The sequence below is a fragment of the Eutrigla gurnardus genome, assembly GCF_963514095.1.
Source record: "Eutrigla gurnardus genome assembly, chromosome: 8".
NCBI lineage: Eukaryota > Metazoa > Chordata > Actinopteri > Perciformes > Triglidae > Eutrigla > Eutrigla gurnardus.
In genome coordinates this window covers 13,662,710-13,688,866 of record NC_139922.1, presented here as the reverse complement: position 1 = coordinate 13,688,866, position 26,157 = coordinate 13,662,710, and the positions used below count along the sequence as shown (strand labels likewise).

At 43.0% G+C, this 26,157-nt stretch overlaps 4 protein-coding genes across 7 annotated transcripts; 3 read left to right on the top strand and 1 right to left on the bottom strand.

Annotated features, from left to right (window-relative positions):
• Window positions 1-853: 853 nt before the first annotated feature.
• Window positions 854-6,002, bottom strand: LOC311016877 (ceramide kinase). Its single transcript, XM_084014877.1, has 13 exons — window positions 5,630-6,002; window positions 4,684-4,779; window positions 4,305-4,442; window positions 4,099-4,227; window positions 3,922-3,985; window positions 3,671-3,816; window positions 3,515-3,589; window positions 3,243-3,395; window positions 2,960-3,065; window positions 2,281-2,384; window positions 1,761-1,957; window positions 1,366-1,682; window positions 854-1,201 (listed from the first exon to the last, which is right to left on the bottom strand). Exons 1-13 carry the CDS (start codon window positions 5,814-5,816, stop codon window positions 1,129-1,131), a joined length of 1,785 nt encoding a protein of 594 aa, XP_083871003.1. The 5' UTR covers window positions 5,817-6,002; the 3' UTR covers window positions 854-1,128.
• Window positions 6,003-7,057: 1,055 nt separating this feature from the next.
• Window positions 7,058-9,758, top strand: naa10 (N-alpha-acetyltransferase 10, NatA catalytic subuni). 2 transcript variants are annotated; one of them, XM_084016204.1, is made up of 8 exons: window positions 7,058-7,233; window positions 7,390-7,488; window positions 7,615-7,673; window positions 7,775-7,820; window positions 7,907-8,022; window positions 8,181-8,225; window positions 8,971-9,056; window positions 9,187-9,758. In XM_084016204.1, exons 1-8 carry the CDS (start codon window positions 7,213-7,215, stop codon window positions 9,375-9,377), a joined length of 663 nt encoding a protein of 220 aa, XP_083872330.1. In that variant the 5' UTR covers window positions 7,058-7,212; the 3' UTR covers window positions 9,378-9,758. The 2 variants fall into 2 exon arrangements, with proteins under 2 accessions (XP_083872330.1, XP_083872331.1); XM_084016205.1 differs by having other exon boundaries at window positions 7,061-7,233; window positions 8,971-9,055; window positions 9,195-9,758.
• A 1,362-nt stretch (window positions 9,759-11,120) lies between these two features.
• On the top strand, window positions 11,121-19,230 carry LOC311017408 (SLIT-ROBO Rho GTPase-activating protein 3-like). 3 transcript variants are annotated; one of them, XM_084015723.1, is made up of 22 exons: window positions 11,121-11,306; window positions 12,694-12,783; window positions 12,943-13,114; window positions 13,193-13,355; window positions 13,512-13,574; window positions 13,665-13,793; window positions 13,871-13,999; window positions 14,186-14,407; window positions 14,486-14,587; window positions 14,897-15,070; window positions 15,258-15,342; window positions 15,559-15,583; window positions 15,664-15,763; window positions 15,866-15,926; window positions 16,296-16,373; window positions 16,490-16,618; window positions 16,696-16,801; window positions 17,153-17,380; window positions 17,464-17,519; window positions 17,613-17,841; window positions 17,926-17,977; window positions 18,558-19,230. In XM_084015723.1, exons 2-22 carry the CDS (start codon window positions 12,717-12,719, stop codon window positions 18,738-18,740), a joined length of 2,553 nt encoding a protein of 850 aa, XP_083871849.1. In that variant the 5' UTR covers window positions 11,121-11,306; window positions 12,694-12,716; the 3' UTR covers window positions 18,741-19,230. The 3 variants fall into 3 exon arrangements, with proteins under 3 accessions (XP_083871849.1, XP_083871847.1, XP_083871848.1); XM_084015721.1 differs by having other exon boundaries at window positions 15,556-15,583; XM_084015722.1 differs by lacking the exon at window positions 11,121-11,306 and adding an exon at window positions 11,801-11,823 and having other exon boundaries at window positions 15,556-15,583.
• A 928-nt stretch (window positions 19,231-20,158) lies between these two features.
• Window positions 20,159-23,320, top strand: ssr4 (signal sequence receptor, delta). Its single transcript, XM_084015543.1, has 6 exons — window positions 20,159-20,317; window positions 20,507-20,625; window positions 20,734-20,808; window positions 21,058-21,147; window positions 21,286-21,351; window positions 22,680-23,320. Exons 1-6 carry the CDS (start codon window positions 20,269-20,271, stop codon window positions 22,782-22,784), a joined length of 504 nt encoding a protein of 167 aa, XP_083871669.1. The 5' UTR covers window positions 20,159-20,268; the 3' UTR covers window positions 22,785-23,320.
• The last annotated feature ends 2,837 nt before the right edge of the window (window positions 23,321-26,157 follow it).

Sequence of the window (26,157 nt, the reverse complement as noted above, 5' to 3'; positions counted from 1 at the left end):
TAATGTAGATATAACAAAACTGTAGTCGTCTGATTTGGGTGCTCACCTGTAAATTATTTTATTTTAAATATGATCGTGCAATCTTCTGCCTGCACTTTTCCCACGTTTTAATCCCTTGTACTTGTACCACGTTTTAAACTTGTTCTCTGCTATCAGCAGGCCCCTGTTTACAGTCATGGCCACACCCTTATGACGTAATATTTACACTACGAGCGCTTGTTCTCTCAATAATAGGAGAGTAATTTACTGCAAATGTCCTGCTTCAGGTAGGAATCACCTCCAGGTAGGTAACTAAATTCAAATAAAAACTTGTTAATAACATTTGTAATCACAAAACATTAATCAGTTTTAGCATTACAACTTCTATTTACCTTTTAAATTTGTGACATTTCTTTCACCTGTCTGCAGCAGTCACCTATGTCTATAGGTGCATGGCCTAACAGGGGCTTTCAATCTGCAAACACAAATACATACACACTCTGACTAATAAGAGACCATTTGGTGATCCGGCCGGAACTCAGAGGGTAATGGGAAGTACGACAAAGACGATGTTTAAACAGCTTCCCCTCTGGGACTGTTTTATCTGGTCATGTGTTATTTGATTTGTTTGCTACATAGCCTGTCAGTATGGGAAGCTATGTTGACACTAAAAATAATTCCAACTGCACAATGGTTTATGTGCAGACCGTTTAACCGAAGTTATTCTGCACTGCTTAATTAATATTGACAACAATAAAGCATAAAATTAGTCAGGTCAGTCTTTTTATACGATTTTTTGTTGTCCGTTATTTTATTGTCTTAAAAATGTTCAGACGAGAAATTGTGTACAAACACTACACTCTGCAGACACATAATTTAGCAAGTCTTTTAATATATTTGAAAGTAGCAGAATTCAACAAACACTCATTTAAGAATAAATATTTTTTTTCATTATTACAATGATCAGAAAACATGTAAAAGTACCTGAAATATTAAGAACTCTTTGGCTATGACAGTCTTGAAGACAGTCAGTAAATTTACAAACTAGCCTTGCCTAATATATCCGTTGTCACCTTTCCTTCCTCACCCAAAATGTAGGTGAGATATTTGAGGAGTGTGCACGCCTTTTCCTACTTCATTGTCATTGTCTCAGCTGCAGCTGTGCACGGCTGCTCCGTCCTCGATGCCCCTGGCATACAGACGCACCAGCTGGCCATGAACCCTGAGAGAAGTGAACTCGGTTAAAGACCGTGCTGCTGAGAAATAAGCATCTTCTGCCACTATGTTGTTCTTGTTTCTTTGTTGGTATATGAATGAGATGAGTCGTACATTGAAGGAGAATAATACAGGACAATAAGCAACACGTGGATGGTTGTACTCTCTTACCTGCAGAGGATCTGGGTGGTGGACAGGATCTCTCCGTCACAGTTCCACACTGACACGGCAGGAGCTTTACTGCAGCAGAGACCACACGGGAAAGGGCTCCCCGATTTCTGCTCGTTTGTCGTGTCTTGCCCCGTGTTGCTCTCTGCCAGCTGCTGCTGAGATCCGTTCCTGCTTACAGTCTCCCCATAGCCTCCCTCTTCTTCATCCATCCCACCGCCCAACCCTCCGACCTCTTCGTAGGTTTCCTCCTCTTCGTCGGGGGGAAGAATGAAACGAACTGCCTTCACGCGGTGGACCTCCACAAACGGCAGGTCGAACTAAGAGAGGCGGCAGAAATCGGGTCACGCAGTGTTTCAATTAGCTCAGGTTTTGTTGCAGTGTGTAAGTGCTCCTACCTGGTCCTGTGTGCTTGTGTGCCTGTAAAGGAACTTGAGGAATCCCAGCATGTGAGAGTCCCATACCAGGATGAGGTCGCCTGTTCCGTCGGCCAGGTGAGCAGAGGGGGAGAGGCCCAGAGGACTCTTGGGACATGAGCTGGACATGCAAGTGAGAGACACACACCTGAACCTGCCCTGCACACTCACCCACTCGCCTGTACACACAGAGAAAGAGATGTTACGTTTTTAAAAATCCCTTCTATAAAGGACCATGCTGCTGTTTTGCCATCACAGCAAAGTACATGAAAAAATACATCTCAGAAATCCAAACAAGTGTAGTAAAGTGTGTATGTTTTACTACACTTGTTTGGATTTCTGAGATTTATTTTTCATGTATTTTTGTTAGCATTGCTGTGATTATTTGTTTTCTTTCTCACTTTTTCTATAGTTAACATGTTTTCTGTTGAGCTATGCTGCGCTGGATGGGAAATGGGCTAAAGTTTACAAACGCAGGACTTTCATGTGTGTCTGTGTTTACCCTCTGAGTCGCTTCCCAACTGGCTGAAGTGGGAGCTGCACACGGAGCCCGCATCCGAAGACTGGGGGAAAAACCTGTTTGTGCTGCTGGAGCACACACTGCACCTAAACAGACACGCAAACACACACACAACACTAATCACTTCCACTCTGCTTGAGAGTGAAATAACAAGCACCTTGACCTTGGGACCGATTCAAGGGTCATCATAAACCATTCACTGACAGCAAGCGTCCCCAGACAAAGCAGAGACACTGTACAGCAGGAGACAGAGGCTCACCTTTCATCTAGATCAAGTTCCTCTTGCCACAGTTTCTACCCTCCTTAAGATGCACCCAACACCCGAGCCCCTGCTGCCGGTGGCAACAGTTACAGTGGAGGCAGTGAATTTGAACCATTTCACTAGTGCCTAAATAATAATGATTCTCCTTCCAGGGACACTTTCTCTCCTTTCATTAAAAGGGTTTAAGGTTTACAAGCTTGTGTTTCACTCAACGTAGTTAAGCCACAATCCTATTATAATGGGAACTGAAGTAATGGGCAGTTATATGAAATTCAGTTTAAGTAGTAATAAACGCCTCCACATCACAAATCTGTTATAATCTGGTGTCCACGCTATCATTTTTGTGTTTGTGTATACATCCTTCTTTGTGTCATTTCTCGTCAGTATTTGGTGTTTTACCCGGAGAGGCAGCGTGTTCGATCTCTGGGGCTGGAGAGCAGCGGGTCTGCTGGTAGATACTGAACTATGCCTGCATAGCTTCTGTTGCTCAGGTACACCATTGTGCCTAGACAAAGGAGGGCAAGAAGGTTAGCTGAAAATGCAAATACAAACACTTTTAAAAAACAAACTCAAGCTGGGAATGGCGTTTTGTGATTTAAAAAAAAAAAGAGCTTGTGTGTCACATGATGTCCTTTCATCGTATGTAATTCAGCATACACTCTAATGAATCGTCTGTCCACACCTGAATAGTCATATCGGAGGGGTCCCATCCAGCGGTGTTTTTCACTCTCGGCCAGTACGTCACCGTAGAAGCCATAGCCCAGCAGAGACACGGAGTAGCGCACCAGAGAAGAGGCCTGATGGACTGAACACACATCCAATGGCTGAGAGTCTCCTGCAAGGTATGATGGGACATGAGAAGGGGCAAACGATGGAGCTCAAAGTTGACAAAATTGCTCTGGTATTTTAAGAATTCAACTCTTTTTTTTTAAAGTGAATCATCTTTAACCTCACCAATAATCATGTGCAAAGCTGAAGTAACAGGGTCGATGACTCCCACTGTGGCGTAACACACACAGTCTGTAGAACCTACAACACATACGATAGAAGATTAGTGCGTTAGAGCTCCAACTCCACGAGTTTGGGAATCCTCAATGACGGCGTCATCACCTGCGGGGACGATGCCGATGTGAAGTGGACAAGCCTGTAAGACGACATTGGGATCGCTCTCACAAAGGCCCGCCTCCTGTTGCGTCCGCCCAATCAAACCGTGAAGTATTTCGCTGAACATGCCATCCCCGCCCACGCACACCACACTGTTGTAAACAAACACAGGAGTTTCTGTTGTCAAAGCGGAGAGCTTAGCTGCTATAATGCCCTCATACCGCAGTGTTGACGCCGTTTGTGCTGACGGCTCTTACCCGTCAAAGCCAGTCAGGTCTTTCTTCAGGAGGTGGTCTCTGGCCTGGTTAGCCCGCTCAGTCACTTAAAAAAGAAATGGTGTGCTTACATAAAGAATGCAAATCCCTTTGACTCATTATTTCTTAACTTAAACAGGTCTAAGGTCATCTAGGTGACACAATCTTGTTGTTCCTCACCTATTACATGAGAGCTGATGCCGGCCAGCTCAAACAGAGGGGCGACCAGGGAATGGTAGATCTTCCTTCCTTTCTTCTTCCCTCCAAACGGGTTGATAAACACCAACAGCCTGTTTGGACGCAGCGGACCTGAGAGACACATTTGGACATTAACGGGTGGACGAGAGCCAGCAAAGTCTGGTGGATATGAAAAGATCCATCCATACTGTGAGTTTTGACAGCAGCTCTGAGGTGTTTTGTCCACTGGTCTCTGACCATGCGGCTGGGGCAGCTGAACTGGGTCCGGCCCAGTCTCCATAGTAACCCGTAAGAGCTCCCACTGCTGCTGCGCTTCACGTAGAAAACTGGAGGCAAATGATAGATAAAGAAATAAAAAACACAATATTGTTGCAATGCGAGGGGGTTACAGGCTAACATTTGACTAGGTTAAAAGGCGAGTGTGCCCTGCACTTGTATGCAAATAATTCATGTTGTCAGATAGTTATAAACTCAACGACAAAAGATGTGCAATACTTCACACTGCTATTATCTACTTAAGCATTGAATGTGGCCTTGGTGTAAATGACCTCTCCCAGGTGAACCCACCTGTGAAGTCTTTGTCTGTGTCTTCCACTGACTTCTGGGGCAGGATCTCCACCCGGCCGTCCTCCACTCCAACAACCTCGGCCACGGGGACTGAAGCTTCAGTCACACAAACACACACACAGCATGAACTTCAGTGGTCGCACTTCTTTGCATCCAATGAACAGAATATAGCAGGTGTCAAAGTGAGAGGACGCTCCAATAGGCCTTTTTGTCATTAATGTGAACGACAACTGAATTACATTTAGCTGCTTCAGGTTCATAGTGCATGCAGACTCACTGGCACATTTAAAGAGCGGGGTCATTATCCACATTATGAGTTACGCCTATAAGTAATAATTGGCCTGTTAACGAGCGTTTTGGAGCCCGTGTTTACACTCACTTTCTGTGTAAGAGAAATGAGGTTGATACTCGAAGACATTAATGCAACATCTTTGGGTCAATATTCATAATGCCATCGATTTTCAACATGTCAGAGACAACACAGTGTTAAAATGGAGAAAGGAAGACACTCAAACAGATTTCAGATCAAGCTTTCTGTGTGTGTGTGTGTGTGTGTGTGTGTGTGTGTGTGTGTGTGTGTGTGTGTGTGTGTGTGTGTGTGTGTGTGTGTGTGTGTGTGTGTGTGTGTCACGGTAGGTTGTGTATCATGTTAGTGCTGTTTAACTTGTTCTTCACGTTTTCTGAAAAGCAGCCATCGACTCAATCAAACCCTCCCTTCCTGCAATTGTCCAAGATGACATGTAAGATGTGTAGATTGTTTTGTTCACGCTGTTTTCTTGGCTACTTCTATAGAATTAATATCATGTTTTGCCATCATCATCATCATGTTATGGCAGTTCATTGCAGACAGGCACAGGTTGTTGCTTTAAACTATAATTTTGTTTAGATATTCTATGTAACTCAGACCAGATATTATAGATGTGTTGGAGAGTACAGGGCCACCTACTTGTTTTCCTGTCGCGGTTCTTCTTATCGACCTCGGTCCAGTTGAAGTTCCAGCCCGTCAGCAGCGCGCGGTACCTTTTATTCCCGACCCACACACTCGACTCCAGATCGGTCTCCTCCATCTGGATGGAAAAGGGGCTCTTCGGCCGCGGCGTCGCTCTTTCCTCTCTTCTGGGAGCTTTTATCATCACATCGTTACAGCCGCGACTTTTACATCTCTCAGAGCGACCGGTCGGCAATCTGATCTCGACCCCAGTCAACGACCCACCAGAGTCCTCAGGCTGTCAGACATGTGGACCTTTTCATCTCCGTCTGGATGATAGAGATCACGCTCAGGACATGATTCCTGTGAAACGTTCACGACACTGCCTGGCACTCGGGTGTTATTCTAAAATGCATATTCGTTTCCTCTTCGGTCCCTCCCTGGTGACACCTGCTCGATTTGCATGTTGCACTGCTGATTGGATGTCAACTTTGGGACAGTTGTTGTGAGTGTTTATGGGTTTTTGTGGTTTTGTGACGCAAAATTATGATCGACAAAGGGATTGGATCTGGTCATAGTATTATCTACAGTATCATTATCTAATGAGCCGATCAATAGTTAAGTCATTTGTAAAGTGAGCCTATTTGAAAGTGTGTTTCTAAAAAGAAAATTCAATTTTATAAAAGAAAATGCAAAACTTTTCTCTTTTTTAAACCGCTTTAAAGCAGTTTTCTTGACATACAGGTAACAATGATGTCTTATAAAAGTGTCCACCTGACATGTAAATTGAAAGATTTAGGGACAATAAAAACAACAAAATGAACGAGGAGCAAAATATAAAATAGCAATCTGTTACTCAAAATAAATGGTAGCTAAAACAGTGAATGTTCTAATTGAAAGCTATAAAAGCGATCGCTCATTTATATTAAATTGAGAATGTTTGTCATTTTCATTGATCACATTGCCCGTCCAGGGTTGGGACATTAGTTTATTTTTCGTTATTTTTGGTGTAATGATGCAATGGGAAATGGGCAGAAATAAAGTTAATTATCGCATCTACGGTGCTGAAGATGTGTAGATCTGTTTCTATGTTAAAAGTAGTCACTTGAGAACGAATGTCAAAACTAAATTGGACCAATACAACTGAATGTTTTATTTATACTTTATACTTTCGTCGTGCAAAGTTTTAACAGCGAATTGGTCTACACCCGGTTTGCCTGGTTAGGAATCCAGCCTGGCTTGAATCGCCGGATGCTTCCTGTAGGGTTATAAAGTACGCGACTATTAACCCACTATATAACATCCGGGTTCCTAACAACGCAAATGAATCCTTCAAAATAAAAGTGATTTACTGTCTGTTTTCGCGCCTCAGGCAAGTGTTAGACATTTTACTATGAAGTCCCAGCGCACACTGTGACCGGAAATGTCTGACGTTATTGTGGCACGCTCCTTCCTCCCTTCTCTTGCTTGCTAGTAGGACGACGAAGCTACTAAGCGAAACAAGCTCTTTAAACGCCCGTAGTGTAATTATTATGAATTGATTGATTCCTGTTGTACATTTTATTTCTGTCCAGAGTCCAGATAGCAAGCAAGCTAACAAAATGAACATAAGAAACGCAAGGGTGAGTGTGCTAAAATCCTCTCGACAGCCATGCTGTTCCTACTAACTGCTAGCTAAGCTAGCATCATAGTTATGTTGCACCGTGCTCATTAGCTGTCTAAATGTCGCCCATTAGTCATGCCCCTTTCTGACATCTTGTTTATTCTTCTTCTTTCAGCCGGAGGACCTTATGAACATGCAGCACTGCAACCTGCTGTGTCTTCCAGAAAACTACCAGATGAAATACTATTTCTACCACGGATTGTCATGGCCTCAGGTGATTAACTCTGCAGTTTAGTATACTCTCCTGGTTCCGCTAACACCACTGCTGCTGTCACCTAACGTTAAATCACGACAGTGTGTTTGTACGTTTGACACTCATTGTCTGTTTTTACCGTTCCAGCTCTCCTATATCGCAGAGGACGAAAACGGCAAAATTGTGGGATATGTACTGGCAAAGATGTGAGTGTCTGTGACCATATATATATTTTATATTTTTAATCCGACACCACTTGCACAAAGCAGATGTATAATGTGTTTAAAAAAACATTTGTGGGCTCTAGGGAGGAGGACCCTGATGATGTACCCCATGGACACATCACATCTCTGGTGAGTCTAAACCTGAGCTGCTACACACATCGCCATGTTTGGCTGGCTTCTGTGGGGCAACTAAAACCCTTATCTGTGTCTTCCAGGCTGTGAAGCGCTCTCACAGACGTCTTGGCCTGGCTCAAAAGCTGATGGACCAAGCCAGCCGGGCCATGATAGAAAACTTCAACGCTAAATATGTCTCGCTTCATGTCCGCAAAAGGTACCATGGACCGTTGGCTCGCTGTGGACCTCTGTTTCTCTTTATAATATGTCCAAACAACATATTATTGCATTGTTCCTTGTCTTTAAAATGTGCTCAGGCTCTGATGTGTTTGGTAGAAGCCCTGTTTTCTTACCAATCTTTTCTTCCCACTGCAGCAACCGAGCAGCCTTGCACCTGTACTCAAACACACTCAAATTCCAGTAAGTCTATTTCTGTGCCAACAGTATGTCGGTTTTTAATTGTACTCCTGTGGACTTTGTTACATCTTTTTAACGGCGTTTAGTGTTTGTGCAGTCCCGAAACTGATCCAAAATATTTTCTTTACATTGGTATGATCATCAGAGTATTGTCAAGTTTTGTAAAATGTCTGTTTTTTTTTTTTTTTGTTTTTTTTAAACTAAATTATCTTTTAAAGGGACCCTTTTCAGAGAAGTTGTATTGGCCTCACAACTTCAGTATTGTAGGGGCAAGAGTCTCCCCTCCAACAGCTCCTGACACCTAAAACAAAGTCAATTCAATTCACATTTCAATATTTTATGTCTTGAAAACACTTCAGTTACAGTATAAAATACACCTCCCTGGTTGCTATAACCCCCAAATTCCCATTATAATGATTCAAAGCTATGACCTCAGCATCCTGACATTTAGATATGTAAATGGCCTCATTTATATAGCGCTTTTGTCCAAAGCGCTTTACAGCAATGACTGACATTCACCCATTCACTCACACATTCACACACCGACGGCGGAGTCAACCACGCAGGGCGACAGCCAGCTCGTCAGGAGCAATTGGGGTGAGGTGTCTTGCCCAGGGACACCAGGCACTCAGCTAGGAGGAGCCGGGGATCGAACCGGCAATCTTGCGGTTGCCAGCCAACCCGCTCTACCTCCTGAGCTAAACCTCCCCTTAGATATGTTCTAACAGTAATGTGCATTCCTCCACAGGATTAGTGAGGTAGAGCCTAAATACTATGCAGATGGAGAGGACGCCTACGCCATGAAGAGAGACCTGGCCCACATGGCTGATGAGGTGGCTTTATTCTCTTGGTTTAGCCACTATGGCAACACATGTTGGCGCTACCCTGATTTTCACCTCAGTGGACGTGTGACCACTGAACTCCATGAGCAGATTTTAACAGTGAATGTGTTTTCGTCTATATGCCCCACAGATGAGAAAGCCAGGAGTGCGTGTGTCCGGTCAGGAGGCTCCATCTGGCCAGAGCCCGTCAGGGTCTGGTGATCAAGAGAGAGAGAACGAGAGAGACAGCGGAGGAGAGAGCAAAGAGCTGAGTGAAGTCAGCGAGGCAACGGAAAGCACAGATGTTAAAGATTCTTCTTCTGATTCGCAATGACGCTGCAGTCCTAGACATTTTTAAATTCATCCCTCATTTTCTCTTTTTATCTCAATTTGACGATATCTCTGGCTTAACACACTGTGACGATCTGCGTCAAAGCCTTTCCCACATTTCCATCACTGGCTTTTCTTAAATCTTGCTTTTTCACTGCAGTGATGAACAAAAAGTCTTGGATAATGGCGTGAATCGGGGTGTTACCCAAATGAAACTAAAATGAATAATTGGTCTCAATGTTTTTATTGGATTGCTGTTGTCATTACCAGAAGTGGCCCAAAGTTCTGTGAGATTTAGAGAATTGAAAACAACTTGTGCTTGTCAAGTTGTCTCAATCTGCTCAATTATTTAACAGAATAACTGCAAATAAATCTTTCAAATAATACTTTTCCTATTGCACTTATTTCAGAAAGTCATCATAAAAGCAGCTTAGGTGCTTACAGCCGTGTGCAGACCATTACATTCTGATAAGTCAATAATTAATGTGGAACATGTTTGAGTTGCCCTGAAGGTCAAAGGAATGTATTTAGTTCAAACACCACTTCATTCTAACTTTAGTTCAAACACCACTTCATTCTAACTTCCCCATCAAGTTTTTTACAATAATATCACACGGTAATGTTAAGTAGTATTATTTCCACAGTACAAAATCATGAGGTTTACAAGATCCATAGCAATGGTTCCTATTAAAAAGGCCCCTATAGTGAGTGTGTAGCAGTTGATTGGTTCCAGCATTGCTGCCTCTTAGTGGCGGCATCAAAAAAGACACGGGCAGACAGCATTGCACACATGATCATAAACTGCAACCCACTCAACCCCGTCTCCTCCAACCACAATGAATGTGACCCGCTGATGAATGGGCTAAAAGGCACACACTGCACCAGTTTGTTTTCTAAAAATAAAAACTTATGTCACCATGATAATAATCTGTATAATAGGGGATTTCAGATGAGTGAAAGCATGCTGCAAGACTTTCAAGTTGAAAGACTGCAATGAAGGTGGGACCTCAAAACCAAAACCCTCCTCCAGAGGCTGTGTACGTTATGTAATATAACCTGGTGTTACACGTTTCTGAATTTGTGAAGCTTTAAACTGAAAAGTGATATAATAAAACAATATACTAGGAGTAAAGAATTCCCTCAATCAAACATCGTCACACTGGCCAACCTGTCAGTCATTTCTGAAGCTGCTTCATCATCCGTCTGCTAGAGGAAGGAAACAGGAGCGAGAGAAGTGCATGACAGATAACAGCACGTTATGCACACTGACCTACCAACCAATGTTTGTTTGTCACAAAATGGGAACCGCTGATGTTCACACCTTCATGCTGTTATGACAACCAGTTTTTTTCAGCAAGAGGTGAGATAAGACAACTCTGTCCAAAACAAATCTTCTGCAGTGATCAGATAAATGAATCATGATGTATCAACCGCATTGGTTTTGACGTTTTTAACAGTACAGTCTTCAGGAGGAGTTTTAATTTTCAAATGAACTATATGAACTATAGCAGCTGATTTCACTGAGTAGCCTGTGAATAAGCAGAGCAGGGGGACTAATCAGTGACAGCAGCTGGTGTGTAATTGGACTGAAAACCTGCTGGATTTCAAGAGGCAGCATGAAAGAGTGACTCGAAAAGGTTTTCACTCTTCGTCACACGCTTGCACAATCGCACACTGATGCCTCAAACTGAATGTGTGTGTGTGTGTGTGTGTGTGTGTGTGAGATGAGTGTTGAGAAAGAGAGAGCAGTGAGTGTATGTGAGAGAGGGAGAGAGAGAGAGAGAGAGAGAGAGATGAGTTCCACTCCACCCACATCCATCCGTGTCCAATGTGAGGGGGAGGTGAAACGGTTGAGAGCTTACTGTGCTATTAACTGGCATTATTTAGTTGCCTCAGTCTGGAGAAGAGACTAGTCGAGACAGCTCCCCACCAGGTAGGACTTTTTGTTTTATTTTATACATTAAACTTTTATTGATTTTTTTTTACCTATCTCACCAAAACAAGACGGGTTGCCAGTTTAGTATGCTTCTAATAAATGAGTTTGTATGCTGTTGTGTGCTGTTATGAAGGATCTTCTGATCTGGCCCTCAGGCCACTGATGTCTCTTAGCTCAGGCAGCGTCTATGTGTTGGTACTTGTGAGAACCCAAAGTGAAACAACCAGTAAGACTAGAAAAGCTTCTCTAAGGTTCAAGCTATCCTTCATAAAGTATCCCAGCCGATTGTGACAACGGGAGGTGGTGATTCACTGCTGATCGCGTCGAGGAAGAATGGCACGGGCTAATGGAAAAGGGTGATAGGCTGGAAAACTGAGACACGTTTTGGATTTGCTGTAATGCAGCAGACTGATTTTTAGGAGGTCAGTTGGAAAGGAGTGGAGGGGAGCACAGTTCAGCTGAAGAGAATGCTGATGAGAGGTGTTTGGCCTTTGAAAAAAGGGGAAGTCGAGGGGTAAGAACAGAGAGAGTGTGTGTGTCTGATGGTTGTGCACAAAGAGTTATGATGAAGCAAGAAAACACCAGATTGTTCCCCTTTCTGGTTGTGCACTAAATGCAGTCTCTTAATAAATTATATCTCGTAGACATCTCGACCAAGTTGTTGATTCTCAATTCGTCAAAGGCCTGTCAGATGACCATGTGTTTAAATGACTGTCATGCATTGCAGTGTTAGTGTCATAAAACTTGATTCAAAAATGGCAAGAAGCCAATGATTCTGAAATGAATGTTTTTTTTTTTATACTGCAAAAATAAAAGATACTATTGCTGCATCCGTCAACTTGAGGGGTCATCGGCAGAACCGTCTGTAGTCTTGAGAACAAACATCCCCGCAGAGTTGTACGCCTTTTGGTTCACCCTATTTTTAGGGCAACTGAGATGTTGCTGGTGCTATTTTTACACCTCATGCAATTCTGCAGCGCGACTGCTGCAGCAGGCAGCACATGCCAACTGGTTTTTCTAGTCGCCTGCCATTCAGCAGAGCGTTACGGCGGGTGACCAGTTTGAGGAGATGTGTTACAGTAAGATGAACATGCTCTTTTCACTCTTTCTGTGGCAGGAGGAAGTTAGCATGGTCTGTGGGGGCGGGGGTGGGTGGGTGTGTGTATGTGTGTCGGCAGAAAGGGTGTGAAAGTTTGTGCATGCGTGGGTGCAATAGTGGGACATAGGCCTTTATTTTTTCTTAAAGGCTTTGCCCAGGAAATAACATTAGAATAGCTTGCACTTAAAGTCCACTATGGTTCTGCAACAGGTGTCAAATGAAACAGAGCGTCTTATGTTTCATACGACACGGTGAAATAGTCAAATATTCTTTTCTTTTATCCAGAATTCCACCCAGTTGGAGCGACTATGACCTCCCACGTGAAACTCCGGAAGGAGAGGGTCGGTGTGGTGGACTACGACACACAAATCAAAGGTAAAATAGTGACTTATCTGAAGCATTCTACCAAGATCTCATCCCAACTTAACTGTGATCATGTTGGAAACGCGTCAAATCCATTTCTCACCCACAGCAAGAGTTTCAGAATGAGTCATTGTCTTACTCTTGTCTGTTATTTCCCCCCCTCCCTTTCAGAGGTGCGTTGCCAGCTTGTAGACCAGCTGAAGGTGTTAGACTTGCAACTCGAACAGAAGAGCCAGCAACTGCAGGACCTGACAGACTACCTTCGGCGGCGGGGCGAGATTGAAAGCGAGTACGCCCGCTCCCTTGAAAAACTCACCGACAGGTTCACTTCCAGGATCAAGAGGTAAATCCTTTGCAAATGTGAGGACTCTGTTGTGAAAGCATCCTTGGTTTAATCTTTTCCTTCTTCAAATGTGCTCAGGAAGGAGCCCGGTAGTAACTCGGTAGCCCAGGTCTGGCTGGCTCTGCTCTCCCAGACCCGCCAAGAAAGTAAGGACCACAATGCACTGAGTGAGCGCTGCTGCAACGTCCTCATCCAGCCCCTCACACACTGCCTGGAGTACACACAGCGCCTTGCCAAGAAGGTACTGATATGAGCTCTGGCACCCACCAACACAAACAGTCTTTCAGTCGGTTGCCTCACTGGTTTGCAAGCACTTTCCCCTTTCTGACTCTCACCCCTCTATTGCTGTTGAAAAAGAAAGTGCCATCTCACGCTGTTGTATTTTGTCTGGTTGCAGAGTAAAGACGTGTGTACTCAGCTACAAGATGGATTGCTCAAGGTTACCACAGAGCTGCAGACCGTGAGTGAGAAATCAGCCAAACCTTTTTTCCATTTCCTAAACAAACAAACAAACAAAGGAAAGCATTGCTGTATGTGCGTCTGTGTGCAGGCGTGGCGGTTATACTACCAGTACCACTCCGACTATGTGTATGCAGAGGGGAAGCTGAAGGAGGCAGAGAAACAGGAGGAGAAGCTGAAGCAGAGTGCTTCTAAGAAGCTGGAGAGGTTGATAGAAAAAGTAAACACCCTTCGTGCATACATGTGTTTTATTCATGTCTATTCCACGTCTTTATTTGATTTTTTTTTGCTCCATAGAGACAAGGTAAAGTCCAAGAGGTCTACTTGAAGTGCAGCAAGGCACGAAACGAGTACCTCCTAAACTTGGCTGCATCCAACGCATCCATGAATAAGTACTACCTCAAAGACCTCTCATCTCTCATAGATGTGAGTGAACCATCGGTTTTTGTCTTTTTTCTTTCATTTCTTTTAAAATTCGGGCCTTTATTACCATGCCCAATTATACAGTTTTAAGACATTTGAACAAATTAGACAACTCACTCAAAAGTGTTAAATTTTTAGGGCATATCTTGATCTCAAAGCAATAAATGAAATGTAGTTTTTGCCCCTCAGTGTGCGGATGTAGGGTACCACCTTTCTTTAGGCCGGGTGATGCAGACTTACCTGTCCAGCCGATGGCGAACCCAGAAGAACCTGAGCACGGGGCTGCAGCAGCTCCAAGGCACGGTGTCCGGACTGGACCAGAGACAGGACAGAGACGCCCTCCTGCAGGACCACTATAACACATTCTGCATGCCCCTTCGCTTCCCCTATCAGCCCCATGACGGAGACCAGGTCTGGATTTTGTGTCTGCGTGAATTCATTGGATTGTTTATGCCGGACCTCAACTTTAAACTCTGGCGTGTCTCTCAGGTTTCCGAGGTGTGTGCAGAGGGTGAGATGAGATGCGAGCTGGAGACCAGATTTAAACAGCTACAAACCAGACTGAAATCAGTCACCCAGGAAACGGAGGAGGTAGAGTACAGCGCACAACCCTTAGTGCCTTTTTATAACCTTTTTTTTGTGGGTCTGCATGTGTTGTTATTACTTCACCATGTCTGAGTTTAGCGCACAGTTCATTCATGGCTGTGAATTTTTCTTTCTTTCTTAAATATATTTTATTGAAGTAGATGTGTGATACAATCACTGTCTGTTCACCATAGACCTTCACCATCACAATGATCATTTGTACCAGTCAAAATTCTGACATAAATCAATTGGAATGACCATAATCTGCTGCAGTATTGCCACATCAGAATCCCCGGTTGCTCTCTTTGCCTGCAGGCTAGTAAGAGCATGTCGGTGGCTCAGGCTTCCCTGCTGGAGAGTATTGGAGATGATGACCTGGATCCCAGCAGCGGGTCGTCTCAGGAGGGCAGCACTGAGAACCTGACAGTCAAGCCCAGCGTGGCCCGCCGCAGGGCCAACGTGCAGGAAGTGGAAAACCTCTACTTCACGGTGAGTCCGTTTTTAAGTAATAAACCAGAAGAGCACACTGTTTTGGGGAGGTTGTAATGATATGTAGCTGGTGGATATGCAATGCACATGTGGTTTGGGTTTTGGTTGACGACGATGACGAGAACCATAGTGAAAGATGGTGACGGCATGATAATGACTTTAAATCCTATCCGATTTGTTTTTACAGAGGGTAAAGGAGCACCTCGTTGGCAGCTCACTGGTATCTAAACTGCAAGCCAAACATGACCAACTGAAAGTGGCTGTGGAAAAAGGTCTCACTTCTGCATTCTACACAAAACAAAGCCAAAAAGCTAACTGCTTAACGATAAGTGTCATATGAATACACTGAGTACATTGTGGGGTAATACACAAAATTGTTGTTCCTTTTTTTTATTTCTAAATGGAAAGTATTACATTTCTATTCATTCTTATGCATTCCTCATTTCTTCTCACTGGTTGGTTCCTTCTGCTTTCTTTCCCTCCAGCAGAAGCATCAAATGAACATCAGCCGAGGTACCGATGAGAATATTTTTGGAGCTCTTATAGAGTCATTGTATTCCTGTTCTACATCATTATTTTATCTGTCCCTGCAGATACAATGGGAAGTCGATGCGTGTCAGGAAGAATCATTCAAGTGCCAATTTGATGCACAACCACAAACTGTTCAGTGAAGACATGTTGTCCTTCATACAGGTAGTCTTGTTATGATTCCGCTTTGTCAGCTTCTCTCTCTCTCTCAACCTATTTACTTTTCCTGCACATCAGACTTGAAATCTCTAAATCTCTTCCATTCAGGCGTCGGGACAAAAGATTCCAATTGTCGTGGAAAGTTGCGTTTGCTTCATCAACCTCAATGGTGAGTATTTGAGACTGAAGGAATGGTGAAACAGCGGCTACACCTTTTGCAGCTCTGATGCAACAAAAAAAAAATAGACTTAAGGCATGACAAAACAAGCAAGAATCTGCTATAGCCGTGAACACATACTGTATGTGCATGCATGAACACATTTATGCGTTCCTTTCAGCCTCCTAGGAAGAAAATTGTAGCCTCCAAAGGGTGGACATTTTTTTTTCTTGTAAGATGTTTTAGAGATGTTAAATATTGAATGGGGTCAAATTGACCCCAAGAATAACAGGAGGGTTAATTAAGTATTTCCTACATATCTAAATGTATTTTGCATTCGATGTAAAATGTCTTTAGAACACTGATCTGTCTGTCCATCAGGTCTCCACCATGAGGGGATATTTAGAGTGCCGGGGTCTGTGATGGAGGTCAACAACCTGAGGGATGCATTTGAGCGAGGTAGGCCTGTGTGCTTTTGTGTGTGTTGGCATGACGCACACGTGTATTTTATAGTGTCTCCTCTCACTGTGGAGCATTAATAATGTGAGGCAGTGTGCTGTGGGCTTCTGCTGCAGGAGAAGACCCCCTGGCTGAGCGGCGATATGACATGGACTCCGTCGCCGGAGTGCTGAAGCTCTACTTTAGAGGTCTGAAGAATCCCCTCTTCCCCGTGGACAGCATCAGCCAACTCCTGGAGCATGCCCGTGAGTTTGTAGGTGTGTGTGATGGCTGACGGCACACGACGGGAGATAACTGTTTAACTCGTCATCTTTTTTCTCAGAAATAAAGAATGAGGCAGAGAGAGCAGCTCAGCTCAAAATGGTCATTTCTTCCTACCCTGAGCCCGCCATTGTCGTCATGAGATACCTCTTTGCATTCCTTCATCAGTGAGTATTGCAGCCCGTCAACGTTCAGGATATGATAGATCTACAAAAAGATCTGCATCACACAATGACATTCTTTCTAGGGAGAACAGGAATATTTTACCTGTTAGCTGATGTCTCATTAGACCTGACAGATGTGTGATCAGGATCAGGTTTTTTCCACATTATATATTTATTAGAGCAGCACAGTTTTACAAAAGACAACGGGGAAAAACTTGTATTATAAATTTATATAAAGGGGAAGCAAACATATTATATATATATTATAGCTTCCACTGCGTTCCACTCGACTTTGATTTTCAACCTCCTTCATTGTATGATATGATTTGAATTGGTGTTTTTTGCTCCCTGCAGTGTGTCTCAGTACAGTGACGAGAACATGATGCAGCCTTACAACCTAGCAGTGTGTTTTGGCCCGAGTCTGGTAAGAGGGCCTCATGACGATGACGTCGTCACCCTCCAGCCTCAGATCAACGCCCTGGTGAAGATCATCCTCCTCCAGCATGAAAGCATCTTCCCCAGCCAGAGTGAAGTACAAGGACCGGTGTATGAGAAATGCATGACATTGGAAGAGGTCGACTGGTGAGAGAAAAAGATGTTCATACACACAACATGGATACAATGTGCGGTGGTTTAATTATCTGAGGGTCTTCTTCTCTTTGCAGTGAGCCTATCATTGAAGAAGGAGATGTAGATGCAGAGTACATCGAGAGCAAAGATGGTACGTTTTATGTGCTTATCTTAATTCATCACGTCATGAGGCTGTGCTGGTGGCTCTGTAGGACATCACATGAACACATTTTATTCTATTCAGAGTTTGGAGCAGGATCCTCGGCTGACAACAGCAGCAGCTCGTCTGCAGCAGCACACAGAAAAGCGGAGCGTCCTAGAGCCAACAGCAGCGGTGCAATCGACCAAAGTAGGCTGGCAGCTGGACCACTTGGCGGCGCTGTGGCTTCAAGTGGAAAGCTAATGCTCCAGATTCCCATTGGGCCACAGCGCAGGCCGCAGCGAGGCCCCTCTCCTGGCTATGGATGCAGAGAGTGAGTATCTGGGTGTTTCAGTACAACTGAATTGTTGTGTCTGAGTGAGAAACTATTCACAGTTTTCTATTCTTCTGCATACAGATTGCGCTCATCACACTCATCTTCCGAGGATATTGTCGTTAAACTAGACAAGGTCTGTCTTGTTTCTCATTTCCAACATTTTATTCATGGGTTTGTAAGTTGTATGTTTTGGCTTTAATTACTATTTCCTTTGCTTTTTATAAATGGAAAGTTTACAGGTTTGTATTTTTTTTTTTTACAACAATCAGTCAAGTCTAATGTTGTAAATTTAAAAAGCTGCTAAAAAATATTTTGGTCCAGATGTTTGGCAGCACTTTTCCAGAGGGTATGTGGTTGAATTTTTTGAGGTTTTCCTGCTGGACTAAAGGGTTAAAAAGACAAATCAATCAAACACCAAAACGGCCAAATATTGTTCACGACCTGTAACCCTAAAGTAGTCTAACGGATCTATAGAGCATTAGTCATTTATTTAATCGTATTCACATGAAGTCGTTTTAACTTCAAACTCTTTTGACATCGTGTCTTATTAGAAAGCAGAATCAAATGACTAAAAATGGAATGCCAATAGTAGATATGTTATGGCTTTTCTTATTTTATGTTTATGCCAAACATAATCAGAAGCTCGTTAGCTGAGAACAAAGATGGTTTTGTCTTTTCCCTCTCTCATCACCATTGTTTATTTCATCTCACAGGAGGTCTGTCGCCAGATGGACTCTGTCTTCATGGAGCTTCTCTCGCGTCGAGCACTGCAGGAGCCCTCCTCTTCCTCCACCACCTCCTCCCCATCTGCCCAGGCCGGCCAAAGGAAAGGGAAGCGTGATGGATGCAGGGGGAGAGGAGTAGGGCTCTTCAGAGCAGCAGATCCACTGGACTGAGCGGACTGGCATGGAGGAGCGTCTCTATTTCTTGAAAACTGAGATCATGGAAGTCACTTCACTGCGGCCGTTGAGATGTGCTTGAGCTTCTTTCCACAGGGTGACTCCTCATTCCTGTTTTGTACAGCAGAACCTGCTGTGACTTACTGTACAATGTGAAAACTGTGGATTACTTGAAATGCACAGAGGAGTTTGTATACTGCTGAATGTGGTTATGCAACTTATAACTTTTTATTTGTGTTGACATTCAACTGTTTCAGTCACATCTTCCCAGTGATTTTTTTTTTCTTATTTCTTTTTAGTCGGCACATGCATATCTATATAAAACGCGTACAATCTTCAAACGTGTTTACCAACATGGGATGGGCTCACATCTTTTTACAAAACTGTAGCTGTAAGGTATTTGTATATATTAATTATTTGTAACTTGATTCACACTTTATGATTTGTCTGTAGGCTACATGCCAAATAAATATTTTGTTTATTCTGAGTGGGATTTTCTTTTTTTCTTCAACATAAATAAGAATAATGAAAAATGTGGGATGTATTTTTATTTTATTTTACTTTAAGCCCTAATTGTTTAAGCAGATTTCTTGATCATTAGTTTCATTTTTATGAATAGTGAAATAAGCTGAGGGCATTTTGGCTTTATTATTTGGCTATAACAGATTTATAAAATGAGTCAAATATGGCTGAATGGGGGAAAAAAATATAATCAAGCTGTTTCGGCAACAGACCTTTTTTCACAACGGACATTTTGGCTTCCATAGCGGATGTAACTAAATAAAATTTGTGACTGCTCTGTTCTATTTAAGTCTATCAATAACCCTTCAAAATAGGCCATTTCCAATTGCTTGGAAATGGAGAACCATTGGTTATTCGTGCTGCCGTGACAACAAGTCTATTGACATGGTTGATTGTTTTGACAGCTTTGTTTTCCTAAACACACATTTGCTTTTTTAATAGAGAAAGAGAACCTCTGCCAGTCACTCTGCATTTACATATGAAGAAATATTCCGGTTTTTACAGGATTTATGTGACACGATTGCATCAAAGTGTTCTCATTTATTACATTTCTTTGTGTTACATTTTTTAACAAACTATACTTAAAAAAAAGTGTCTACATTAGTAAATGAAGCCAACTTCTTATTCCATGACTGAATAAATACCAGTAATGTAAAGTAAGAATGTCTTGGTGTGTGACAACAGCTCCGAAAAAAATATGTTTAACTGTTTCTGAATATTTACCACAGTAAGAGTAGCTCGTGTTTGATGTATTATTTTAGATAAATCAAACGGCTATATTCTTTTGGTTTGACAAACTTGGATGACGTGTCGACAGTAGTAATTTCCCAGACTGCTCTGCGGCGCAACACGTACACGTCATTGCAGCGCAGGCGCAGAGGTGTCGTCGCGCTGAGCTGAGGTGGATTTCTTCCTTTTGGTCAGTGTCAAAGGAAGAGAACAGTTCAGCAGCAGGACCTCGAGAACAACACAAAGCCTCCCTGACAAGCTTTCGGACGGGACAATGATTCGGATATCCGCCTTCCTCGCCCTGCTGGTGGTCGCCTGCTCGGGTAAGTGAACAGAGGGCCGGTGGGAGAGATATGCCGGGGTTTGTCAACCTGTAATGCTAGCTAACGTTAGCTACTAGCGAGTCTAACGCCTACTGGGATACACGTCTTGGGGAAACGTCTGGGAGTTGTTAACGCCGTGGGGATGTTTCAGTATGTATCTAACCTCCTCTTTTCTCTCTGTGGTGACAGGAGAGAGCTGCACAGACCCAGCCATCACCCCGTCGGCCTACACCACCAATGACGCCGTCATCTCCTCTGAGTCTGTCTTCATCGTTGAACTCAGCCTGGCCTGTGCCAACGGAGCGCAGGTAAGAGTCCACCTCCAACACGTTACACACCCAGTGTGCTGTTATATATATATATATATACACTCATGTTATCCAGCGATGGACTCTGATGATGTCTGTCCTCCACAGAGTGTGACTCTGTATGCTGATGTCAATGGAAGACAGTTCCCTGTGACCAGAGGCCAGGATGTTGGCAAGTACCAGGTATGATCATGGTCCCGTATTCATATGTAATGCTGTATCTGATTTGGTAGTGTTTCATATACTCACGATGAATTAGGTATGTCTAATAATCTAATAATAAAAAACACTTCTCACCCTTTTACTAAAGAAACACTCAAAGTAATTCCTGTCTGACCAGTTGTTTAGTCTATTGTTGTCTCACTTCTGGTAAACAATCACTTAAAGAGCTGATCAAAGACTAATCTGTCAATGTGTGACTTCTTCCCTCAGGTTTCCTGGAGTCTTCCTCACAAACAGGCCAGCTCTGGAACATATCAGGTCAAATTCTTCGACGAGGAGTCCTACAGTGCCCTGCGCAAGGTCAGCGTGTGAATGTTATTTTTGATAAGCTCATAGTTAACTGCCAGTTAGCTCCATTGTAATTACAACGGTCTGCCTTTTTAAGACCGTTTTAAATGGTGTTTAATTGGAATTATAACTGCCAAAACTTTGTTACAGGCCCAGAGAAACAATGAAGATGTAAATGCCATCCAGCCTCTCTTTTCCGTCAACATTGACCACAGGGTGAGTCTCTTATCCACCCTCAGTTTGCACATATGTATGCAACATTATAGTGTTAGGAATTTGCAGCCATCAACTTGACTGTTTTTGTTCAGTCTTATAGCTCTCATAAGCAGGGAACTGCAACAACAACAAAAAACTCTTAAAAAGCCACTATACACTACCTACTCGGTAGCAAACGGATAGCGTAAGGGATTAGCTGGTTAATGTAGTTTTGCATTTAGCAGATATTTCCCCCAGGATGTAGAGGTGACCAAACACAGAACTAAAAGAGTGAAAGTTAGACATCACATCGCCTTCAAAGCTGATGTCTGTGCTGTTTACAGCATTTTTTTCTGCACCCTCCAAGAAACCAAAATCAGTTAGTGCAGCCAGGTTCAAGTGAGTGTATAATTCATCAAAGAGTTTTAAGAAAACATTAAGCATGGAATGGCTTTAAGTCATCATTTGATCAAACGCAGTCCATTAGAACAGTTTTGTTGTTTAATTTAAGATTTATATCTACGGCACACCTTTAACACCTTTAAGTCACAGAGAGGAGCCTGAATATTTGTGTTGTTCTGATAACTGTAGAATACTTTTAACATAGAATCTAATATGATGCTGGCATACATTCTGTTTATTTTACTGATGAGAGGGGGAAAATATGACTATTAACTCCACTTGTAAGTATATTGTTTAACTGAAAAGACATAAATCTACAGATTCTGCTTTCATATGCAGGATCTGTAGGCAACGGGACAAGATTGTGATATCAGAATTGTTCTGGTATCTGTTTATATTCTAAGTTTAGCTTGTTATTGTTTTGAAATTAGCTTGTAAACTGGCTACTTGTGAAACAATCCAGTTGTATACTTCATCTCTCAACTACAACTCCAGTCTGGCATCTCAGTTTGCACAACTGAATGTAAACAACGAGCAGCGCACGAAAAAGGAAGTCTTGGCCCGGATATGCACTGGCTAAAGCGGAAACCCCAAAATATAACCCCTGGTCCCCAGAGGATTTTCGTCCTGATCAGGCGGATGAGAGGAAACGAAAATAATTAGAGAGTCTGTTAACTTGAACCGAAATGCATTTATTTAGTCTCATTTGTATTAAAGTATTAGTATTTGAAGTGTAGATATTTTCTAAACATGTCTCTTTGAAATGGCAGATTTACCTTTTCCTACCTATTTATAGATCAGGCCGTGAATTGGGACGAGATGGTTTGTCATTTTGGGGAAAGCCTTGAGAGTATGTGGAAGCAGGTGTAACTGGAGTGTATAATAGTTCATCGTTTGTGTACTTCTCTGCCTCAGAACTTTAAAAAAACATATTTTTTTCTCTACAGGGTGCGTGGAACGGTCCATGGGTGTCTACTGAGGTGGTGGCTGCCCTTGTCGGTATCCTGTTCTACTACATGGCGTTCAGTGCTAAGAGCACAATCCAAGCATAAACAATTCACAATCACTGGATTGTTAAAGACTGAATTCTGGTGGATCTCGACCAACGATCCATCATCCAGTGCTGTGGCAAGCCAACAGGGTTTTGCCACTTGATCTGCTTTGGGACGAGGAGCAAGAGCAGCAGTCTTTTTTTTCTTCTTCTTTTTTTTTTTTTTAACTCAGACTGTGTCTGTCTGCCATCAGTCTTATCAATTTTTCAGGTGAATTTCTTTGTCTAAGTCAATAAAGAATGGAATATTGTAATTTTTTTTGATAAAACCAAACAATAAACTTTGATAACACAAACAAACAAAACAAATATAATGTACTGTATTCAGTGCTGTGTAAAAGAAAAGATATCAGATGATCCTTTGTCCTTCTGTGTGGATGCACTGGCAGGAGTGGGACTTGTACAGATGTGCTGAACACCAACACAGCAGTCAAATGCATATGAAATGTCAATGCTGTGGCTGCACCGGCTGGCCTGGACCGGTCCTGTGTATCTGTCTCTTCCAATTAATTGATTAAATGGCTTGTTTTTCTTCCAGTCCGTGTGTTGCGTCATGTAGTAGTTCAGTGACAGACCGCCTCTTCTATAAATTCCTTTTTCTCAAAAACAGATGGGGACATTTATTGTCTCTTGTTCCATAGCAACATATGTCAACTCGGATGGGTTTTTTTTTTTTTTTCGTTGCAAAAGGGAACATTTGTGAAGCCTGGATGATTCAACAATCCCTGACCTCATTTAGATCAAATAACTCCAATCTAAGACATCACATTTTAAACTCTCCTTATGTACTAATGTAATCGGATTGATCGTAGTCAACAGAACCATGAACAATAATCCCGTTTCTGTAAAGTGTTCAGCTTGCAGGTTGTGATGTCAGAGGACGTCGGAGCCGGATGACTGTCCAGTCATTCCTAGATTGTCAGGGCGAGGTGCGTGTTGCAGCGCACCAGCAGCCGATGACGGGCTGTTACCTTTCCGACGTGCTGGGGTGCAGTGCCACCGGCTGAACACACGGTGGCAGCTCTGAGCTGCGTTTTCAAGCCTGGGTTTGGCTCCCGAGTGAAGCACCGCTGTTACCTCATGGACGGATTACACGTGAGTTTTACTGGTTCATTACCAGCTGTCGCCTAATGCATGGCAATACATATCATAATGCACTTTGAGCCCCTGTTCTGTCTCATATAGGTGATCTAGTTTGATGCAGAGATTTAAACGTGTCTATTTCTGTAGTTGGCCCCGATCAGCGTTTGAACACATTGTACAGCACATGCAGTGCTGTCCTCACTGACTCCCACGAGACCAACGCAAACTTTGTATACGGGTAATGTGAGCATAAACACAGAGAGCACATGAGTAGTTTCTCACATGTCTGCTTTCCTGTAGCTTTGTCAGCACAAAACGTGATGTAAGCACAGCCAGGCGTCTAAGGTGACGGGACACAATGGAGACATCACAATGTGGCTGATGAAGATGTGAGCTGGAGTGGATCCAAGGCACCACGTCACAGAGTCACCTATTAGGCTGTGGGAAGAGAGGTTATGGCCAGATAGAGGGATAGAAACGGAATGAACCAACAAACAGTCAAAAGGACACCAACCCACGCATCAGGGCACATTGTGGATGTAGATTAGAAGATTCTTGATGTTGTTGAATTTATATTAAAAAAAAGAGATCTCGTGCTTATTTATCTATGTCAGATTCTGATGAACAAGCTCACGTAAGCAAACAAATCTAAATCAGATGAGGTCTATATAATTAAACAACACGTGGTTTTAATCTTGATCCGCCAGCCGCAAAGCATCTTGTGATGTTGTTTTTTTAAAGGGTTTCTCTGCACATGTGCTTATTATTATTCTATCATAATTACACAAGACAAAACAGCGGGTGTTGGAAGAATCTGGGAATGTGTGTGAGTGCTGTGAGGCGGAGAAAAGCCGCTTTGACAGAGGTGTGTAAAACATCAGCTCTGGGAGGCAGACACTGATGGGCTTAGTGAGATTCAGCAATGTGGAAACTGGCGTCGCACAAATGATCCTCACAGGAAGTCACACTTTCTGCCTCTGCCGTCAGCGCCACTTCTACATGCTCGTTCAATGTTTTTTTGGAAAGCAGAGCAATGTCAACACATTGAGGCCTAACTTAATAATCAGAAAACACGCTTTTCTTTTCACGCTGGCTTCCCCTTTGCCTACGCTCCAATAACAGTTATTACAGTGTGTGTACAGTGCAGCTGCTTCAACTACAGCTGTGGTTGAACCTGCTTTTGTGCTTTCCTCCGTGTTATCTCCCTCTCTCCTGTCCTGTTTGGGCATCCTCTAATCCGCTTTGCCTGATGATGCATTTGCAAGTCAAGAAGCTGCCATATATGGGGAAATGCCATATTCTCTCTTTCCCTTTGTCCTTCAGACATCCTCTCCACGTTTAACACTACAAGGTCAAGCACTGTAATATTGTTTTGTTTTTTGTATAAATCTAAATTTATGGTCACAGTTTATAGCTGGCTGGTTGACATGAAATACGGCAAGACACATCACAACAAACTGTTTCTTTCCTCGTAAATCCTGTGAAAGCATTTTGAATGAGCTCCCATAAAATTGATTTTATCAGACGCCCCACATGCCTGTTTTCACTGTGAAGACAAAGATGACAGGGTCTTTGTGGAGGTGTAAACGCAACCACGCTTTAAGTAATGAAAACAAGGTGGGCGAAAGTGATAAAAGCTAACCTTGATTCCCCCGGCTCTCAGGGGAAGAACCCATTTTACTAGATAAATACTTTGTCTTCTCTAAAGTATGAGGCAAGACTTTCAGTCCAATCATAGCTGCGGCCAATAAAAACAAAAGTGTGGCTATATTTGGCAAAACCATGAAAACAGCTGCAGTGGAGCTGCTGTAGTAAATACAGGCCTACCTGGATGCAGATTCCTTTGTGTGAGAAAAATCTAAAGTTACATTTCCCAGCTGCTTTGACTGAGAGAAAAAAAAGTTGAAAGAGAGAAAAGTGAAACAAAGAAACAATTATTTTTGTTTTGAGAAAGAATGATAAATTGCCTGCCCGACTTTATTTTCTTCCTCGCTCATCTGTTTATAAAATATGATGCTCCGCTGCTCTCCGCTAACACAGACACAGGAGTTGGTTGTGTAAGTTGGTTGGGGCCTCCCGGTGTCTTGGAATGAGCTCAGTAGCAGCCTCGCCAGTCATCAGGTCTGTGGAGGGGTCTTGAGTTAAGCAATGCAGACACATTGCTCAGTGAAGTAAAAGCTTCTGGCTCCGGGTCTGATTTATTTCAACTTTGGTCAAGGCTGGGGGGCTCCGTCACTCTTCAGAGTCGCTGGATTCGCTCCTTGACCGGCTCTAAATTGAAAATCCGATGC

Bases quoted from the DNA above. Each gene is read 5' to 3' on its own strand.
- ssr4 (XM_084015543.1), top strand. From the start codon at position 20,269: ATGATTCGGATATCCGCCTTCCTCGCCCTGCTGGTGGTCGCCTGCTCG. The intron at 20,626-20,733 runs GTAAGAGTCCAC...TGTCCTCCACAG, and splicing joins CCTGTGCCAACGGAGCGCAG to AGTGTGACTCTGTATGCTGA. The intron at 20,809-21,057 runs GTATGATCATGG...TTCTTCCCTCAG, and splicing joins AGGATGTTGGCAAGTACCAG to GTTTCCTGGAGTCTTCCTCA.
- LOC311017408 (XM_084015721.1), top strand. From the start codon at position 12,717: ATGACCTCCCACGTGAAACTCCGGAAGGAGAGGGTCGGTGTGGTGGAC. The intron at 13,575-13,664 runs GTGAGTGAGAAA...GTCTGTGTGCAG, and splicing joins TTACCACAGAGCTGCAGACC to GCGTGGCGGTTATACTACCA. The intron at 15,071-15,257 runs GTGAGTCCGTTT...TTGTTTTTACAG, and splicing joins TGGAAAACCTCTACTTCACG to AGGGTAAAGGAGCACCTCGT.
- naa10 (XM_084016204.1), top strand. From the start codon at position 7,213: ATGAACATAAGAAACGCAAGG. The intron at 7,234-7,389 runs GTGAGTGTGCTA...TTCTTCTTTCAG, and splicing joins TGAACATAAGAAACGCAAGG to CCGGAGGACCTTATGAACAT. The intron at 8,023-8,180 runs GTACCATGGACC...TTCCCACTGCAG, and splicing joins TCGCTTCATGTCCGCAAAAG to CAACCGAGCAGCCTTGCACC.
- LOC311016877 (XM_084014877.1), bottom strand. From the start codon at position 5,816: ATGATAAAAGCTCCCAGAAGAGAGGAAAGAGCGACGCCGCGGCCGAAG. The intron at 3,590-3,670 runs GTGATGACGCCG...TATGTGTTGTAG, and splicing joins CATCGGCATCGTCCCCGCAG to GTTCTACAGACTGTGTGTGT. The intron at 3,066-3,242 runs GTGTGGACAGAC...TCCTTTGTCTAG, and splicing joins CCTCCGATATGACTATTCAG to GCACAATGGTGTACCTGAGC.